Raw genomic sequence first — 21,377 nt, 5'->3', positions numbered from 1 at the left:
TCGGGAAACCATGCAGTTTAAATTAGGCTACAGATGAAATAAATGGTGAACTTCACAGGCTGGTGAAAGTGCAAGGTGATTGAGCTTGATGCTCCTTTCCAATAAATATTGAGGGTCTTAATCTGGTGACATGATAATCGATGCTTGGCTGCCATTTGACAAATAAAAATAATGTCCACAATAATAATCTCATCATGTAGGCTATACGTCTGCTCTAGCCAACAGTGTGCAGATAGCTCTGTTAGCCAATACCAGAATGGGAACACAAAAAAAAGTATGCACTCACTAACTATGTCGCTCTGGATAAGAGTGTCTGCTAAATGACTCAAATGTAAATATAAGGCACCATTTTTTTGTGAGAAAACAAATCAGAGTTGAAAATGCGATGGAAACCCATTTAACTTGTATTTTTTATTAGGTACATGGGAATGAAACCACAAAAGGTATTTTTATGTGCACTACGTCATCACGCACAGTCTTATCTGAAACAAGTCAAATTGATGGAAACATCTCTGGTGGGAAAATGGCATATTGTTTTTATGCAGATTGTTGAATATTCACATGAAAATCTGTCGCCAATTGGATGGAAACCTAGCTACTGATCCTAGACATTTAGCACGCAATAATGTAACCTAAATCAAGTGTAGGCCTATTATTTTTATCGATCGCGTATAGGCAACTCCAAAAGCCCGCGAGGTTGTGAAATATGAACAGGAAACATGCTTTTTGAAAATAGAAAATAATAGCAATCCTATCGGTATTATGATGAAGATACTTTCAATTTAAGAACCTACGTCTGCTCCCTAACAAAGCGGAGTGAGGTTAGGAAAGAGATTAAACGTGGATCAAAAAAATCATAGGCTTGGGCTGTTTCAAAATATCACTTTTTTATACGACAGTGTTTAAGTTCCCATGACAAGTTGTGTGCGAAAAAATGGGCCTGTTTGTAAGTGGGTCATATAAACATTTCCCATATTATAATTTGATTTTACAGGCAAAATACCGTAAATCCTATGTGAAAGCAGTATCACTGTACAATGATGTTACTGTATTCTCTCCCACCCTCCACCCTCCCTCTCACTGGCTGGTATGGTATGTGTATGTGTGATAGTGCATCTACCGGTACAAGGTGGTGACTAATGGTGGGAGTGTCTGTGTACATGTCAAGACCTGAGGTCTTTGAATCGGTCCTGGAATTCCATGTTTCTTTCTGTTGGATGTTTGCCTGAGGGACATGTGACCCCCTCTAAGGCATGCTCTTCCACACATACAGTGGGGGTAAAAAAAAGTATTTAGTCAGCCACCAATTGTGAAAGTTCTCCCACTTAAAAAGATGAGAGAGGCCTGTAATTTTCATCATAGGTACACGTCAACTATGACAGACAAATTGAGATTTTTTTTTCTCCAGAAAATCACATTGTAGGATTTTTTATGAATTTATTTGCAAATTGTGGTGGAAAATAAGTATTTGGTCACCTACAAACAAGCAAGATTTCTGGCTCTCACAGACCTGTAACTTCTTCTTTAGGAGGCTCCTCTGTCCTCCACTCGTTACCTGTATTAATGGCACCTGTTTGAACTTGTTATCAGTATAAAAGACACCTGTCCACAACCTCAAACAGTCACACTTCAAACTCCACTATGGCCAAGACCAAAGAGCTGTCAAAGGACACCAGAAACAAAATTGTAGACCTGCACCAGGCTGGGAAGACTGAATCTGCAATAGGTAAGCAGCTTGGTTTGAAGAAATCAACTGTGGGAGCAATTATTAGGAAATGGAAGACATACAAGACCACTGATAATCTCCCTCGATCTGGGGCTCCACGCAAGATCTCACCCCGTGGGGTCAAAATGATCACAAGAATGGTGAGCAAAAATCCCAGAACCACACGGGGGGACCTAGTGAATGACCTGCAGAGAGCTGGGACCAAAGTAACAAAGTCTACCATCAGTAACACACTACGCCGCCAGGGACTCAAATCCTGCAGTGCCAGACGTGTCCCCCTGCTTAAGCCAGTACATGTCCAGGCCCGTCTGAAGTTTGCTAGAGTGCATTTGGATGATCCAGAAGAGGATTGGGAGAATGTCATATGGTCAGATGAAACCAAAATAGAACTTTTTGGTAAAAACTCAACTCGTCGTGTTTGGAGGACAAAGAATGCTGAGTTGCATCCAAAGAACACCATACCTACTGTGAAGCATGGGGGTGGAAACATCATGCTTTGGGGCTGTTTTTCTGCAAAGGGACCAGGACGACTGATCCGTGAAAAGGAAAGAATGAATGGGGCCATGTATCGTGAGATTTTGAGTGAAAACCTCCTTCCATCAGCAAGGGCATTGAAGATGAAACGTGGCTGGGTCTTTCAGCATGACAATGATCCCAAACACACCGCCCGGGCAACGAAGGAGTGGCTTCGTAAGAAGCATTTCAAGGTCCTGGAGTGGCCTAGCCAGTCTCCAGATCTCAACCCCATAGAAAATCTTTGGAGGGAGTTGAAAGTCTGTGTTGCCCAGCGACATCCCCAAAACATCACTGCTCTAGAGGAGATCTGCATGGAGGAATGGGCCAAAATACCAGCAACAGTGTGTGAAAACCTTGTGAAGACTTACAGAAAACGTTTGACCTGTGTCATTGCCAACAAAGGGTATATAACAAAGTATTGAGAAACTTTTGTTATTGACCAAATACTTATTTTCCACCATAATTTGCTAATAAATTCATAAAAAATCCTACAATGTGATTTTCTGGATTTTTTTTCCTCATTTTGTCTGTCATAGTTGACGTGTACCTATGATGAAAATTACAGGCCTCTCTCATCTTTTTAAGTGGGAAAACTTGCACAACTGGTGGCTGACTAAATACTTTTTTCCCCCACTGTAGGACTGAGTTGTTGTAGTGGCACACTTTTTCAGTTGAGGTGGAATCATGGTGAGTGGCAATTGGCGGGGCGAGGTGACATGAATGACCACACACACCTCCACCTCTGGTCCTGGCCTGGCTATGGTTTGGATGTCTGGACCTGTATTTAACTGACAGGATGTGGTTCCTTGTTCTTCCAGGTCCAGAGGTTTCAGTCTCTCCCTGATTCTCTTCTCCCATTGGTTTCTCCTCTCTCTTTAGTCCTGTGTTCTGTTTGTCGTTCATTTGATGACGATGATGTCAAAGCTAATGATTCCATCACTCCAAATATTTGTGAATGGATTTGTCACATGCCAAAAATAAAGCTTGTTTGTCATTCTTCACTCACTCAGTCAGTTGACACTTTGGTTAAACTGAAACTACAAATCATATCGGACCAAATAAGTGAGGTGTTTCGTGTCCCTTTAAACATTCCACCAACAGGGCACTTGGCAACCAACAAAGTTCTGTTATCGTTGTTCTAATTATTGGCAGGAAAACTAGAATGTCTTTACTGATAGATAACAGAAAAAGGCCAACAGTAAATGGCGGTGACTCTCCCGGTAGAAAGATGATCTGACTGATGAAGAGGAGGACTCTGGGACTTTGGAAGGACCCTGGGTAGGGGTCATCAATCAGGGGTCATGACCATTGTCCTTTCACCTCAAGAATGGCTAAGCCCAGAGTCTTCCATCTATTGCCTTTCTTTCTTTCTTTTCTTCATTCATTGGCCACCAGCATCCCTTCTTGTACACACCATCCAGTTGGTCAGTTGGTTGGTCTCCATGGCAACACTTCCTGGTCAGTCATCAGAAGGGGATCATGCCTTTGTTCCTCTTGTAGCCGGACATTGCCCTGCGGTTGTTGTTGGTCTCTGTAGTCTGGCCCACCACACCTCTCTCTCTGGCGGGCTCCGGACGGTACCTGAGGAGGAGAGGAGGTGTTGAAATGGGAAACACACCTTGCTCATGAACAAACCTCAATTTAGGATGCCTCACATTGCAATTGCAAGACATGTTGCAGAACCTTTTAGGGCAAATACAGTGCCTTGCAAAAGTATTCATCCCCCTTGGCGTTTTTCCTATTTTGTTGCATTACAACCTGTAATTTAAATGGATTTTTATTTGGATTTCATGTAATGGACATACACAAAATAGTCCAAATTGGTGAAGTGAAATGAAAAAAATAACTTGTTTTCAAAAAATTCAAAACAATAAATAACAGAAAAGTGGTGCGTGCATATGTATTCACCCCCTTTGCTATGAAGCCCCTAAATAAGATCTGGTGCAACCAATTACCTTCAGAATTCACATAATTAGTTAAATAAAGTCCACCTGTGTACAATCTAAATGTCACATGATCTGTCACATGATCTCAGTATATATACACCTGTTCTGAAAGGCCCCAGAGTCTGCAACACCACTAAGCAAGGGGCACCACCAAGCAAGCGGCACCATGAAGACCAAGGAGCGCTCCAAACAGGTCAGGGACAAAGTTGTGGAGAAGTACAGATCAGGGTTGGGTTATAAAAAAAAATTCCGAAACTTTGAACATCCCACAGAGCACCATTAAATCCATTATTTAAAAAATTTAACGAATATGGCACCACAACAAACCTGCCAAGAGAGGGCCGCCCACCAAAACTCACGAACCAGGCAAGGAGGGCATTAATCAGAGAGGCAACAAAGACACCAAAGATAACCCTGAAGGAGCTGCAAAGCTCCACAGCGGAGATTGGAGTATCTGTCCATAGGACCACATTAAGCCGTACACTCCACAGAGCTGGGCTTTACGGAAGAGTGGCCAGAAAAAAGCCATTGCTTAAAGAAAAAAATAAGCAAACACGTTTGGTGTTCGCCAAAAGGCATGTGGGAGACTCCCCAAACATATGGAAGAAGGTACTCTGGTCAGATGAGACTAAAATTGAGCTTTTTGGCCATCAAGGATAACGCTATGTCTGGCGCAAACCCAACACCTCTCATCACCCGAGAACACCATCCCCACAGTGAAGCATGGTGGTGGCAGCATCATGCTGTGGGTATGTTTTTCCATCGGCAGGGACTGGGAAACTGGTTAGAATTGAAGGAATGATGGATGGCGCTAAATACAGGGAAATTCTTGAGGGAAACCTGTTTCAGTCTTCCAGAGATTTGAGACTGGGACGGAGGTTCACCTTCCAGCAGGACAATGACCCTAAGCATACTGCTAAAGTAACACTTGAGTGGTTTAAGGGGAAACATTTAAATGTCTTGGAATGGCCTAGTCAAAGCCCAGACCTCAATCCAATTGAAAATCTGTGGTATGACTTGAAGATTGCTGTACACCAGCGGAACCCATCCAACTTGAAGGAGCTGGAGCAGTTTTGCCTTGAAGAATGGGCAAAAATCCCAGTGGCTAGATGTGCCAAGCTTATAGAGACATACCCCAAGAGACTTGCAGCTGTAATTGCTGCAAAAAGGTGGCTCTACAAATTATTGACTTTGGGGTGGGGTGAATAGTTATGCACGCTCAAGTTCTTGTCTTATTTCTTGTTTGTTTCACAATAAAACATATTTTGCATCTTCAAAGTGGTAGGCATGTTGTGTAAATCAAATGATACAAACCCCCCCCAAAAAATCTATTTTAACTCCATGTTGTAAGGCAACAAAATAGGAAAAATGCCAAGGGGGGTGAATACTTTCTCAAGCCACTGTATCTGTATTCCCAGTCATGTGAAATCCATATTAGGGCCTTGTGAATTTATTTCAATTGACATATTTCCTTATAAAGAACTGTAACTCAGTCAAATCTAGCTAGCTAGCTAGCATGAGCAGCTGAGCTTGCCAACCATTCAGCTCGAGAGTTGGCTTGTAATTACTAGCAAGATACAATGCATTGGTTAACCCCATTAAAATCATGCAATTTTCTCATGACATTGTCCATAAGAGCAATGATAAACTCAATTCTTATTTTTATTTTTTTATCTACGGCCATTATGAGCCGTGCCACTGTTCTGTTTTGCAAGCAAGCGATCTGCGTGAGGGTAGCTGGAAGCGCCCAAACATGTTTACGTCGCACACGCGCAGCTCCACGTTCGGGGTGAAACGAATCAAGTTCAAGCTTTTATAAACCCCCATTACAATACCTCTTCATACCTCTGTGCCTAATAATACTTCAGAAATCAGCAAATGTCATGTATTATAAAAGGGTGGCAAAATAAATAATGACACATTTGGAAAAGCACAAGCTTTTGGTCACCCTTTAACTTATAAATGATCTGTTTAGAATGTGTGTATTAGTTCTAATAATGAGGACTTTATGAAGTACCTTTAACTTTATACATTGTAAATTGTGCAACAAAGTAGAGACATGAGTTAATTTAGGAAAATTGTTTATAAAAAAAAAAAAAAAACATGTTCCCAGCTCCCACAACACATTGCAAAAGGTACAACACTTCCTTGACACCGCTATTCACAGGAGTCCGACTTCTTTACTTCATCAATAAATAACGTCTTTAAAAAGTCTAGTCAGTTTGAATCAGGGTTGGGGTCAATTCCATTTCAATTGAGGAAGTACACTGAAATTCCAAATCAAATTCTCTTTAATGCTTTTCAAAATTGGAATTTGGTTTGCTTTCTGAATTGACCCCAACCCTGGTTAGTCACACACACAATGAGGTGTTTGAGACAGCAAAATCCTGCATGGAGGTATGGACTTGTCGAAATGGAGACTGAACATGTCGAGATGGAAATGTGTGTCGACTGTGAATGTACTCTGAATTGAGAAGTGTTGTATTGATGTATCCATATGACTAACAAATGTGCGACATGTAAATTACAGCTTAGAAGAAAATTAATAAATACAATAAAAATATTGCATCATTGTCTAGTTTCCCATGGCTTGTGTAGTGTGTAGTGTGCATAAACTTAAATGTAAAATGCATTTAAAACATTATGGCTTAAACAATAACACGTGATTAGCCATTCAACTAACCGTTTTCAAAAACGTTCAATTCATTATGGTTGACATTGTACATCATTCATTTCATGAGATGGTTTATTTCATATAGATTAACTCAGAAAAGGGTAATTATTCACCTAATCTTTAGGATTTTCACCTATTCTATGCTAATAACAACAAGATAATTGTAGAATGACATTGAAGTCAATGCATAGCAATTATATAGTACTGCTCTGAGCAAATATTCAATGAAGGGGGAAACAAAACATTCTCTACTGCTCTATGCTGCTACATTTCATAGGCGGTGTCTCCCTCTAGGGGTCACATAATATTACTCAAACTTGATGGTACAATACATTCTTCTCCAAATCACAAACCCTAAATTCTGTTGGGACTGAAGAAGACTACTGGTCCTGCATCGTCCTGATCTTACAGTTTTGTTGACGTCACGTCACAGCACATTTATTTTACTACCACATGGTCCCTGATGGCAAAACTCCTATCAATCCCAAACCTATAACAACTGTTCCTTATAAAACTCCTCTCTCCATAACAACTGTTATAACTTATGTACCACTATAGCAGTGTCATGAACACTGCACTAATACAACGCTTCATAACTCAATGATCTAATCAACCATTTACATTGTAGAAGCTGATTATTTTACAACTTGATGTTAGATGGTTCCTCACCCTGAAAGTAGTCTATGGGCCTGGAGAAACTGTAATCATCGTTCAGTTTTCATTAAAAACAGCCATTCCCAACTTTAGCCAACGCTAGTTAAAAAAATCAATGGCAGTGATGGAGGCAGGTGAGCATGTGTTTTTTTTTTTTTTTTAAGGCCAAATCACTTTTAAATAACATCAAACAAAATATAGAATTTATTTCAGGTGATTTGGACATTCTACTTTTTAAACATGCTCACATACCCATCACTTCCATAGATTTTTAGCTGGCGGTGGCTAAAATTAGGTGAAGTTTGTTTGCGGCTGTTTAAAGAAAACTGAACCGAGGATTACAGTTTCTCCTGGCCCACAGACTACTTTCAGGTCGAGGAACCATCCAACATCACGTTGTAAAATAGTGAACTACCTCTAAGTGTGACTATGGGTTCTGTGTACAGTCTTTGATTCTAACCATTCATTCATCATTACATACATACAAATAATAAAACAATAGACGTTATCTCAATATGACAACGGTATGGGTAAGGAATGGAGGATTGCATTCAGAGAGTCAAAGAGTATTTGAAAAATCTAGTCATTGACATACGACGGGCACAGATGGTTAGCTAGTTGGGGAACTAATTGTGAGAAATAGGCTGTGGCTTCAGGTGCCACCATAGTCCGTCCATCCATCAAACATAAGTTTTGTCCAAAATGGCACCCTATTCCCTACAGTGCACTTATTTTAGGTTCTACCAAAACGTAGTGCACTATAATAGGGCGCTATTTGCTGACATCTTAGTAGAGAACAATGTCAGACGAGGAAACCAGGTAAGAAAGCTAAAATCAGGAGGAAGTTGTTCTTCACTCTTGTCACACTTTGGAGGATAAATAACACGTCTCACTGGAGACCTTCACCATGAATGGTCCGTCTGTCCACATTTGGTTGTTAAAATTCACAAGTGCTGCGTTTTTGTCTGGTTCCTCCTCAAGTAAAACATAACATCTACGTACTCACAAAGACACTTTAGTCCCATGTTGGGGAAATGATTTGTTCTTCTTCACGCCGGCTTGCTTAATTTTCCAGTTCAAGTTGATATATATATATTTTTTTGGTATGGAATGAAAAAAGGGTTTGCACTCTGACAATGAAAAAAGGAGAAAGTCCAAGGATGTCTACAATACAACTGCTATTACCTGATTGTGCTGCTGAGGCCACCGTAGTTTGGCCCATGGGCACACAGAGGCATATGGGTAATATAAATACACTATTTCCAAGTCCCTGGACCCTGGGATGTAATCATCACGCTGATTCTGTTGCAAAATGTTTTGCAACAGAAACCGTTTACTCCAAACGGAAAACGCAAATAAGCGTTTCTATTGGACAAATTCTGGTAGGTCCCTTCCCGTTTTGTTCCGTTTGCTCTGTTTGGTTCTAAAATGGTTTCCGTAGTGAATACACCCTTGGTTGCTCAAAAGGTCCAAGTCAAGGCTCATCATGCATGTCCAAAATAACCAATGAGAGAAGGACATGATCTCCATGACAACAGCAGAGTCTTTGTAGAGCCGAAATGGTCTTTCAGTAGTCTGGGGAACAAGGAATTGTTTGATTAAATAACGTTTTTTTAATTTAATTTTTATTCAACCAACAAATTCTTATTTACAATGACGGCCTATACCGGCCAAACCCGGACGATGCTGGGCCAATTGTGCGCCGCCCTATGGGACTCCCAATCACGGCCGGTTGTGATACAGCCTGGAATTGAACCAGGGGGTCTGTAGTGACGCCTCAAGCACTGAGATGCAGTGTCTTAGACCGCTGCGCCACTCGGGAGCCCATTTATACCCAGTTAACAGTTTATATATAGACTTTATATATGAACTATGTTTATATAAATGGTTTGTTGATATTGCATGTCTGTTGGTCATCAGCATAGGAGATAATATGGTTGTCCTGCCCCCTGACTATGGCTTGTACCGGTCCCTGCAGGTGGCATAGAACAGAAGGGGGGAATAGTCAGCTAGGGGTCAGAGAAAGGGAGTAGGGGTCAGAGAAAGCCCAAGAGAGATGAGGGAGGGGGGGAGAGAAGGCCCAAGAGTGATGAGGAAGGGGGTACCCCTGCCAGTGTACTAGGGTGGGAGAGAAGGCCCAAGAGTGATGAGGGAGGGGGGTACCCCTGCCAGTGTACTAGGGGGGGAGAGAAGGCCCAAGAGTGATGAGGGAGGGGGTACCCCTGCCAGTGTACTAGGGGGGGAGAGAAGGCCCAAGAGAAATGAGGGAGTAGGGGTCAGAGAAAGCCCAAGAGAGATGAGGGAGTAGGGGTCAGAGAAGGCCCAAGAGAGATCAGGGAGGGCGGGTACCCCTGCCAGTGTACTAGGGGGGAGAGAAGGCCCAAGAGAAATGAGGGAGGGCGGGTACCCCTGCCAGTGTACTAGGGGGGAGAGAAGGCCCAAGAGAAATGAGGGAGGGGGGTACCCCTGCCAGTGTACTAGTAGCTACTGCATATGGGAACTGCTTATGAAAGTGTTTTGAGAACTTAAGTCTTATAATGTGCGTTCCTGCCGCACTAGAACCGAAGCCCCGGGTCTCTAGGGGGAATTCCTGAGGGGGAATTCAGGGCAAAATAGGGCCTGAGAGGGAGAGAGGGAGCCTGGGGAGGGAGGGCCAGGCATTCCCTTTCAGCTCCAAAGGGAATCATTCCAGTTATAAGCGGTTGGATCTGGTTGAAACCGGTAGGGTGTAGTTGTGTGAGTGTTAATGCTAGTCTATAGTGATGGCTCCAGAGTAGGTGGTGAGTAGCAGCATGATGGCGAAGCCAGTTAGGAGCCCCGCGTTCTGGATGATGAAGGTCACAAGGAAGCTGCTGCCCCCCGCCTCCTCCTCCTCACGACTCACCTCGTTCATCTCTGGGAACTAGGGAGAGAAGGAGGGGGGGGAGCAGGTCAGTTCCTTATTGCCCACACAGTTATCCTTAGAAATAACTCTGGATGGGTAAATGGTAAATGTTGTGCTCTATATCCATTCTCAGTAGATACACAGACAGACCCACACAGAGAGAGACGCACGCACGCACCCCCCCACTCACACCCCTCACTCCACCGGACCAACCCCGCCCTTGTCCACCCCTCCACGTCCATCCCCTCTCTCACCATGTCTGCCAGGGCGATGTAGAGGAACATGCCCCCTGCCAGGGCAAAGACCCATTGAGGTGAGAAGCTGTTTCCTGCCAGGATGCCAAAGCCCATGCCCAGGTAGCAGCAGCAGGCAGACAGGAAGTTAAAGAACAGAGCCTGCTGGATGCTCATCCCAGCGTTCAACAAGATCACAAAGTCTCCTGGAGAGAAGTAAAGAGAGAGAGAGAAGTAAAGAGAGAGAGAGAAGTAAAGGAGAGAGAGAGAAGTAAAGAGAGAGAGAGAGAGAAGTAGAGAGAGAGAGAGAAGTAGAGAGAGAGAGGTAGAGCGAGAGAGAGGTGAGGACAATATCAGCACAGTCAGACAGATATTGCTTGGATAGGTGGAAGAGTGCTGGATTCACATAAGCCCAGTTATAATCCCAAACATATAAAACATTAATTCATCCTAGATGTTTTTTTGTTTTTGGGGTGCTGGACTCACCCCTTCATTAGACTGTAACCATTGAACACTCACCCAGCTCATGGGGAAACTCCTCACAGAGTATGGCCACGGAGGTGCTGATGCCCTGGAACGTTGAGGCAGTGAAGGAAGCGCCGATGGCCAGGCCGTCGATGAAGTTATGGAGCCCGTCGCTCAACGTGATCATCCAGGCCAGCGTGCCGATGTCAGAGTACGCTGTGCCCTTCAGCCAATAGCAGCCTCCTCTGCTGTTCCCTCCGCCCAGGCTCTGAGAGTCCTGTTGGAGAGGAGAGGTGTGAGGGAGGGATGGACGGTATGTGAGCGTCTCTCACCGGTGGGGTCGGTACGGGCGTGAGTGTATGTGTGTGAGAGTCTGTGTGATGGAGTGTTTGTGTGCACTCGCGCTCTCACACCGGTGGGGTACGTGCTGGGGTGTGTTTTAGAGCTGGGACAATAAACCGAAAATGACCGACATTCCCCCTCCTCTTACCGAAGCATTTTGCTTAGGGTCGGTAATTTTCTGTGATTTTGCTACACAACGTTCCTGCAGATTTCTTTGTTGTAAAACCATTATTTGGTCAACAGTAATAGCCTATCCATTATATGTTGACTCCTGCTATGAAAGTATGAGCCTGTCCCTGTTTCGCTGTAGGCTGCTATATGAGCGAGCCACTCTCCCTCCCCTTCCCCACTGTGAGGAGAGGGAGAGATGCATTTTGATAAGCAAAGCATATGACTGTTGCTGAAAAATGCAATTTCAAAGCAACTACTGTTGTTCTAGTTACAGAGGAGAGTCATAGCTTTTTGTGAGTATACAACTTATTTCTCACCTCTAAATATTGAGTTCATAGCACGACTAGCTGAGCTGCGCACGCCATTTGCAGTGAATAGGCCTACATCAAGTAGCCAAGGCCTAGCACTGGAAAGTTTTGTAGGACATTACATTTACTGATAGATGAATCATTTAGCCTACATTGCTATCTAGCAACAATACCATATTCAGAGTTATCAATCTAGTGTTTTGGGTTCCCACTTCCTCAGGTGGTGAATTATATAGCCTAGACCAATAGTCCTAGGTACAACGATGTCAGCAAATTCATCTCTGAAGAGACAAAAATAAATCTGATCGTTCTGGATCCTATTTTGACCGGTTGCACATCAACATATAAAATCATGCATTCCCTGGACACGTTATATGAAAGTTTTTTTTATTTTTTTATCATAGGCTATACCATCTCATACTTGGCACTGTAAAAAAAATCCCTGCCGCTAATGGAAAGTAGGCCTAACTGTAATCGTTGTATTTATCATTAGAGCAAAATAGTTACATTTGTTGCCATATGAAGTTTTGTCCATATCGCCCAGCTCTATTAGGTTTGTCCTCTCACTGGTGGGGTCAATGCGGGGGTGAGTGTCTCTCTCTCTCTCTCTCCCTCTCTCCGGTGGGGTCAATGTGGGGGTGAGTGTATGTGTGTGTCTCACTGGTGGGGGTCTCTCTAACCCGGTGGGGGTCAATGTGGGGGTGAGTCTCTCTCTCTCTCTCCGGTGGGGTCAGTGCGGGGGGGTAGTGTCTCTCTCTCCGGTGGGGTCAGTGCGGGGGGGGTAGTGTCTCTCTCTCCGGTGGGGGTCAGTGCGGGGGGGTGAGTGTGAGTGTCCTCCACACCCTTCCTCTCTGCGGACGATTTTGTCAACCACTTTGAAAAGAAGGTTGACGACATCCGCTCCTCATTCACTCAGCCTATTGAGTCCACTGATCCCATTGTGTTTCTTTCATTTGCGAATAATCGCACCAACTGTTGTCACCTTCTAACCAAGCTGCTTGGCGATGGTCTTGTAGCCCATTCTAGCCTTGTGTAGGTCTACAATCTTGTCCCTGACATCCTTGGAGAGCTCTTTGGTCTTGGCCATGGTGGAGAGTTTGATTGATTGATTGCTTCTGTGGACAGGTGTCTTTTATACAGGTAACCAGCTGAGATTAGGAGCACCCCCTTTAAGAGTTTGCTCCTAATCTCAGCTCGTTACCTGTATAAAAGACACCTGGGAGCCAGAAATCTTTCTGATTGAGAGGGGGTCAAATACTTATTTCCCTCATGAAAATGCAAATCAACTTGTAACATTTTTTACATGCGTTTTTCTGGATTTTGTTGTTGTTATTCTGTCTCTCACTGTTCAAATAAACCTACCATTAAAATTAGACTGATCATGTCTTTGTCAGTGGGCAAACGTACAAAATCAGCAGGGGATCAAATACTTTTTTCCCCTCACTGTAAAATGGTCTCACCGGTTGGGTCAGTGAGGAAGTGAGTGTGTGTGTGTGTGTTTTACTGGTTGGGTCAGTGAGGGGGTGTGTCTCACTGGTGGGGTCAGTGCGGGGGTGAGCATGCGGTCCCCCTCTCCTCCGTCCACCTTGGGCAGGTTAAGGCCCGCCTCTCCACTCTGCTGCAGCTTCTCTGTCACGCCCTCCTCCATGTCGCCGTTGGCTGCAGCGTACAGCTGCTCTGAGGCTGGGAAATTGCTGTGGTCATGGCCCTGGAGAGAGGGGGGGAGAGAGAGAGAGAGAGAAAGAACCGTTAGCAAGGGAATCAGAAGTCAAGTCACATGAAAAGTATTTCCCACCAGGAAATGGCAGGGATATAATATAGTTAGATTGCATGAAGGATTTCTCCTCAGTTAACTTCAGTGAATAAACATTGTTATTTAAAGTATTACTGCGTTACTGTCAGACTGTGTTAGACGACACCACGTTAAATCACAGCTTTCAGTTGGGTCAAGTAGACTATATAATTGGCTTAAGAGGCCACACCAGACCAGTGTTAGTTAAGGTATTACATTGGCTTGGCTGTACCATAAGGTCTAAACCATATGGCTCAAAACTGCACTATGCTGAATGTCCACTAGGAGGAAGCATCACCTCAAACAATGTCAACAAGAGACATGAAAGGCAGATGGCATATTATTATACAGTACTACATCAAGGGGTTACTCTGGGTCATATCAATACATAAAATAAAAAACAGACATCTCATCAACCACTAAACTATCCACTGATACTAGCATAGCTAAGATTTCAAAATCCACTGATGCTAACATAGCTATTCTACCTTTCCGGAACTTTCCCTGGGCTACAGAGACATGTCCAGTGTTGGTAGTAAAGTGTTCTTTCATGTCTCTACTCTACCTTCTCATTTTCATGGCTTGGTTGATGCCATTTTCCCCACAAGTAAACAATGTGAAGCATATTTTTAAAGGCAGAGTTCACACTGCCACTCCAAATCAAACTGGTTTCTTTCCTGGATGGCATTCTCATTTATCATCAGTGACTACTGTACGTGTCTTAGATGCCATTCTTCCACACTAAACAATGTGAAGCATTTCTCCAGTGGTGGGAAAACTACCCAACTGTCATACTTGAGTAAAAGTATACATACCTTAATAGAAAGTTACTCAAGTAAAAGTCAGCCAGTAAAATACTACTTGAGTAAAAGTCTAAAAGTATTTGGTTTTAAATGTACTTAAGTATCAAAAGTAAATTAATTTCTCAAATATACTTAAGTATCAAAAGTAAAAAATTCCTTATATGAATCAAATCAAAATGTATTTGTCACATGCACTGAATAAAACCGGTGCAGACCTTAATGTGAAATGCTTTCATACAAACCGTTAACCAACAATGCAGTTAAGAAAAATAGAGTTAAGAAAATATTTACTAACTAAAAGTAACACAATAAAATAACAATAACGAGGCTACAGTATGTACAGGTACCGAGTCAATGTGCCGGGGAACAGGTTAGTCCAGGTAATGGAGATAATATGTACATGTAGGTAGGGGTAAAGGGGCAAAGCAGCCCGCACCATTGTCTTGTTTTTTTAAATGTATGGATAGCCAGGGACACACTCCAACACTCAGACATCATTTACAAAATATGCATTTATGTTTAGTGAGTCCGCCAGAGGCAGTAGGGAGGACCACCTGTTCTCTTGATAAGTGCATGAATTTGACCATTTCCCTGTGGCAGCGATTCCAGCTGTGAGTCTTTCTGGGTAAGTCTCTAAGAGCTTTCCACACCTAGATTGTGCAACATTTGCCCATTATTCTTTTCAACATTCTTCAAGCTCTGTCAAATTGGTTGTTGATCATTGCTAGACAACCATTTTTCAGGTCTTGCCATAGATTTTCAAATAGATTTAAGTCAAAACTGTAACTCGGCCATTCAGGTAAATTCACTGTCTTCTTGGTAAGCAACTCCAGTGTAGATTTGGCCTTGTGTTTTAGGTTATTGTCCTGCTGAAAGGTGAATTCATCTCCCAGTGTCTGGTGGAAAGCAGACTGAACCAGGTTTTCCTCTAGGATTTTGCCTGTGCTTAGCTCCATTCCGTATTTTTCGCAGTTTTACTTTAGTGCCTTGTTGCAAAACAGGATGCATGTTTTGTAATATTTGTATTCTGTACAGGCTTCCTTCTTTTCACTCTGTCAATTAGGTTAGTATTCTGGAGTAACTACAATGTTGTTGATCCATCCTCAGTTCTCCTATCACAGCCATTAAACTCTAACCGTTTTAAAGTCACCATTGGCCTCATGGTGAAATCCCTGAGCAGTTTCCTTCCTCTCCAGCAACCGAGTTAGGAAGTCACACAAACGCCGTTAGCAAAATGCTAACGAGCAAAAACGAACAAACTAAATTGCAAAGACAAGCAAATCCAGTTCATAAAGTTATACAAGCATAACTTGTAGCTACTGAATGTCATTTTCGGTGAGTGTGGACATTTACAAGCGAAAGTGAATGAGAGAAATTGTGCAAATGATCAACGTTGTGATGCATGCTTTTCTATATATAATCTATATTTAAAACATTTTAAATTCAGGCTGTAACAACAAAATGTGGAAAAAGTCCAGGGATGTGAATACTTCCTGAAGGCGCTGTATGTGAACTTGTGGTGCAGGTGTCTACTTCACTTCAGTCCGTCTTAAGTACACGTGTAATTATAAATGAGCCTCATATGACATTGACTCACATCCAAGTATGGCCTCCTCCCTTCTACACCACACAAAGCAAAAAGACTGACGTCATCATCCCAGAGTGTCATTAAGCCAATGCTACATTCCACACCTGTTTCAGTCCAAGCCTACAGGTGAAACTTTACTGTTCAGAAAAACAACGCCCTGTTACACAAACTAAACCGGACTTGACTGATGTAATTTTTTTCGCATGTTCACAATGCATACTGTAATATCTCTCCACTCCATCTAAAGAGCGGATGCTTATCTGTGTGTGAAAAGCCCTGGTTGAGACTAGTGGATGTTTACGAGCATCATAGAGCCGTGCTACAGAACAGTATTAATCAACCTTCCGTCTTCTTGGAAGAAGGAATACCAGTCATTTCACATTTGTTCAATTCCAACACTAGCACACCGGATTCAACTTGCCAAAGGTGTTAGTCCCGTGTGGCTCAGTTGGTAGAGCATGGCGTTTGCAACGCCAGGGTTGTGGGTTCGATTCCCACAGGGGGCCAGTATACATTATAATTTTTTTTTTTTAAATATTACAAAAAATGTGTATGCAGTCACTAACTGTAAGTCGCTCTGGATAAGAGCATCTGCTAAATGACGTAAATGTAAATGTGTTATAAGTGAGACACTACACTAGAGTCAGGTGTATATGGTTATATAATGCATGTGCAGTACATAACACTTTTCTGATTTCTGATCAATCCCAATGGGTTCACATATTAGCCACTGAGGGAAAGGAAACACTCGATGTGTTCGCACCAGGGAAAACTAAACCCCTTAAACCCTTAAACCATGCAAAAAAGATCGGGTGAAAGAAATGACGAATCCCATGTTTGTCATCCTTGTGCATTTTTCAGTCAGTTACTTTGCTGTACCCAAAGCAAATACCAGCAAAAAAAGGTTCTTGAAACGTGGACTCACCTTATCCTTGGGTCTGAGCAGCATCTTGAGGACCTTCTCAGTGAAGAAGAAGAGGTAGAACCCTCCAAACACCACCGTGGACTTAGACACATAGTTGTCCACCATGGGGTCAAAACCAAACGCCTAGGAGGACAATATACACAGTTAACTAAAAAGGCATCCTTCAAATTGGTTAATAACAGGGTATTACATTTGACTGTGAAAGGATTTGTGTAAAAACCGTCATTGGCTTGACTGAACTAGGTAGGGGCCTATTACATTGGAAGTATCAATTATGTCTCTGTCACGATTCCGCACAATTCAAGCTGAACATGTCAGTTATGTCCCGTGTAGCTCAGTTGGTAGAGCATGGCGGCTTGCAACCCCAGGGTTGTGGGTTCGATTCCCACGGGGGGGACCAGTATGAAAAATGTATGCACTCACTAACTGTAAGTCGCTCTGGATAAGAGCGTCTGCTAAATGACAAAAAATGTAAATGGCTGGTGAATGAGGCGCTATTGTCTCACTCTATATCAATGTTTTTGACCTACTGTATGTGTTTGGCATTGGGAATGAAAAATAAAAAGGATTGGTAATACCAAACAACCTTAACTTCACACCGACAGACTGTTCTTTTATAAATGGTATGTGAACAATACTAGGTGCCAACTAATCTCAAGAAGTCAAGTGTTAAGTCAATTCTCCCTGATATCTTATTGAGACTATGGGGCAGAGACATAACAATCACTGGCTGGCTGTCTGGAAGGACAGTACATTATGAACGCTAGCCAGTTTCTCTCCTCAAGGACACAATAAGAGGCTAAGAGATAGCCTACTGTTATAAACATCACCAATAAAAACACTAAATTAGAGAGCACTATTAAAATGGCAAAATACTGCTTCAAGCATTTTTTTAAAAAAGGCAGACATTGTATCTACATTTCACTGTAAAATCTTTGAATGGCACATCAGCACATTGGCTAACACCTTGGGCTATTTGTCGGCTAAAGGTAAACTACTGTGGCCCGGTTCCAAATATGGTAGTGCTTTTCAGCCAACTCTTCTCTGCTATGTTGGTTTGGTGTCATGTGATAACTGATATGTGATTAGCTTTCTGGTGCAAAATGGACCCATGTGGATGAGGTGAATTTCTATTCCATCTAAGAACAGCCTAAAGCAACAAATGCTATTTTCCTCAGTGCTTCCCCTTTCCAGGCCCTCAGAGAGGCAAGGCCCACCAGCAGCTCAAAGGGTCTGCTTTTCAGAATCACATTTGGGGTCAATAAAGTGATATACTGTTAATTAAGTGGATGGTTCACCTAATTAAATCTATGGGCCAGGCATGACTGTAGTTAGTCTGGTTTCATTTGGTTCCATTTTGGCTGAGGGCTGCTTGAAGGGGGGGAACAACTGAGGTAGTGGACCACATCCGATTTCCTATATAGTGCACTACTTTCGGCCATAGCCTCAGCCAAACGTAGTGCACTATATAGGGAATAGGGTGCCAAACGTAGTGCACTATATAGGGAATAGGGTGCCAAACGTAGTGCACTATATAGGGAATAGGGTGCCAAACGTAGTGCACTATATAGGGAATAGGGTGCCAAACGTAGTGCACTATATAGGGAATAGGGTGCCAAACGTAGTGCACTAAGAGGGAATAGGTCGCTAAAAATATTTCACCACATAGGGAATAGGTTTCCGAAGTTGTTCACTAATTAAGGGAAAGGGTGCTAAAGTAGTGCACTATGTAGTGAATAGCATGCCCTTCACACTACCTCTGGGATGAGCTGAAACAGGGCGTTGGAGTAGAGGGTGCCAATGGCCAGGGCTATGAAGTAGAGGAGCAGGCGCTTGTAAAAGGTTTTCCTCATGAAGGGGACCACACTGGCCCCAACCAGCGAACACAGAGAGATGATGGTCACGCATAGGAACCCGTAACCCCAAACTGACCACGACCAGGGGGGAGGGGGGGGGAGAGAGAGAGAAAGAGGGGTGAGAGGGAAGGGGGACCAAAAAGAAGAGGAAAAAGGACAGAAAAAGGGGAAGATTATCATGAAATCATTAAAGATATTATTTTTCCCAGTAGAAGGATTAACCGGAGGATAACACCAGTAGATGTCAGCCCTGAAGAAAATAATCACATCACCCTTAGTGCTGTTCCCGGAGAACAGGAAATGCCCAATCAATCGACACTGACTGTCTATTCACAATCAATGTCCATTCACAGACCTGTGTGTGTGTGTGTGTGTGTGATCACTGTATGATGAGGAGACACCATGATTTGTTTCCCATCAGACCAGTGTTCTAACCCCAAACAGCCTGTGATTAAGAGGAGCGAGAGATAATTATGTCGTCACAGATCAGAGGAAGCAGAATCCTCAGGCCTTTATGATGCATTCTGGAACCACTGGTGCTTTGAGCTGGAGCCGTCACACAATACAGGTGGAAATTAGGGAGTACGCAACACTGATCAGATAAAACCAGAGAAAGATAGGGACAGGGTAGCTAGAGATACACACACACACACACCATTGTCTTTCAGGCCAGGTGTGTGTCTGCTCTGAACCACTCCATTAGCTAGCTGCCAGCAGCCCCTGGGCATGATCTGAGCTCCTGTCGCCTCTGGCTCACTGCAGACAGACACTAAACAGTCACGCTGCCTGAATAGAGGGGGAAGCTAGAAAGCATTTATTGTCTCTTGTAGAGGTTACTCATCAACTAAGGGACTTTATAATGGCACCTTGCTTTTTATGCCTTAAATTGTAATATTCACCAATAGTATTTTGAGAAAGGGGGTCAAATTGTGGGACATTGGGAGCAGCAAATACCCACTTGGTCTGGTTTCCCTGAGGTGAGGTTAGAGGCACTGTTCAGCCAGCCAGCCAGCAAGTCAGCTAGCCAGCCAGCCAGCAAGTCAGCCAGCCAGCCAGCAAGTCAGCTAGCCAACCAGCAAGTCAGCTAGCCAACCAGCAAGTCAGCTAGCCAACCAGCAAGTCAGCTAGCCAACCAGCAAGTCAGCTAGCCAACCAGCAAGTCAGCTAGCCAACCAGCAAGTCAGCCAGCCAGCCTCTCTCCAAGGAGAACCAGTCTCACAGATTGCATATATTCCACAGCCAGTGAAGAATGAAGAGTAGACAGACCAGCCCATGTAGACTCACACACAGATAACAGACAGAACGAGAGAGAGAGAGAGAGAGAGAGAGAGAGAGAGAGAGAGAGAGAGAGAACAATCCATCCAGAATTCCAGTGGCAGAGAAAACCACTGAGGCAACCGCAGAATCACAGTAGCTCTTTGATGACCGCTGGTCGGTTGAACACGACAATTCCCAAGCTGCTAATTACAACCCCTAGAAGGGAGGGAGGGAGGGAAGAGAGAGAAAGGAGGAAATGCCCAGAAGGAAGTGAAGAATTGAGAGTGCTGTGGTCAGTGGGGCATTGTTGTTAAGGGAATATATATAGAGAGGGAGGGGAAGGGGGAGAAGTATTCTTTTTCCAACAGGGGATTGATGGATACCGCACCTCTGGCAGCAGCTGGAACACAGCGGTGGAGTAGAGAGTTCCGATGGAGAGGGCGATGAAATAGATGAGTGCCCGGCGCATGTGACTCGTCCTCATGAGGGGAACCAGGAACACACCAGTGAGAGAGAAGGCACTGACCAGGGTCACACTCAGAAAAGAGAAACCCCACACTGTGATGGGAGGAGGAGGGAGGAGAGGAGGCACACAACACAGCAAAGAGGGGGTTTGAAGTGAACACTAAAACACACATGCTGTTTGTGTAATATGAGAATTACTCTGTGTGCTGTGACAATGATCACAGAGGACTGTGACTGCAGGAGCAGTAATGATCACAGAGGACTGTGACTGCAGGAGCAGTAATGATCACAGAGGACTGTGACTGCAGGAGCAGTAATGATCACAGAGGACTGTGACTGCAGGAGCAGTAATGATCACAGAGGACTGTGACTGCAGGAGCAGTAATGATCACAGAGGACTGTGACTGCAGGAGCAGTAATGATCACATGAAGAACAGGGAGGAAAGGAAAAACAATGACATCATAGATATGAAGGATATGTACAGTGGGGAAAAATAAGTATTTAGTCAGCCACCAATTGTGGAAGTTCTCCCACTTAAAAAGATGAGAGGCCTGTAATTTTCATCATAGGTACACGTCAACTATGACAGACAAAATGAGAAGAAAAAAAACCCTGAAAATCACATTGTAGGATTTTTTAATGAATTTATTTGCAAATTATGGTGGAAAATAAGTATTTGGTCAATAACAAAAGTTTCTCAATACTTTGTTATATACCCTTTGTTGGCAATGACACAGGTCAAATGTTTTCTGTAAGTCTTCACAAGGTTCA

At 43.4% G+C, this 21,377-nt stretch overlaps 1 protein-coding gene across 3 annotated transcripts in view; it reads right to left on the bottom strand.

Moving 5' to 3' along the window:
* Window positions 1-9,272: 9,272 nt before the first annotated feature.
* LOC121530722 (metal cation symporter ZIP14-like) overlaps window positions 9,273-21,377 on the bottom strand; it is a 29,325-nt gene continuing 17,220 nt past the window's right edge. For 2 of the 3 annotated variants that reach the window (XM_041835915.2, XM_041835914.2), the window contains exons 5-10: window positions 18,785-18,954; window positions 17,028-17,150; window positions 13,454-13,627; window positions 11,153-11,375; window positions 10,655-10,839; window positions 9,273-10,418 (exon numbers count right to left, since the gene is read on the bottom strand). In XM_041835915.2, the coding sequence (XP_041691849.1) occupies window positions 10,266-10,418; window positions 10,655-10,839; window positions 11,153-11,375; window positions 13,454-13,627; window positions 17,028-17,150; window positions 18,785-18,954 (1,028 nt within the window). In that variant the 3' untranslated portion in view covers window positions 9,273-10,265. Of the gene's footprint in view, window positions 10,419-10,654; window positions 10,840-11,152; window positions 11,376-13,453; window positions 13,628-17,027; window positions 17,151-18,784; window positions 18,955-20,528; window positions 20,699-21,377 lie in introns of all 3 variants that reach the window. The other variant, XM_041835916.2, reaches the window with a different exon arrangement.

The sequence above is a fragment of the Coregonus clupeaformis genome, chromosome 18 (assembly GCF_020615455.1).
Source record: "Coregonus clupeaformis isolate EN_2021a chromosome 18, ASM2061545v1, whole genome shotgun sequence".
NCBI lineage: Eukaryota > Metazoa > Chordata > Actinopteri > Salmoniformes > Salmonidae > Coregonus > Coregonus clupeaformis.
The sequence above is the reverse complement of the archived record's forward strand: the minus strand, read 5'-3'. Positions and strand labels throughout refer to the sequence as shown.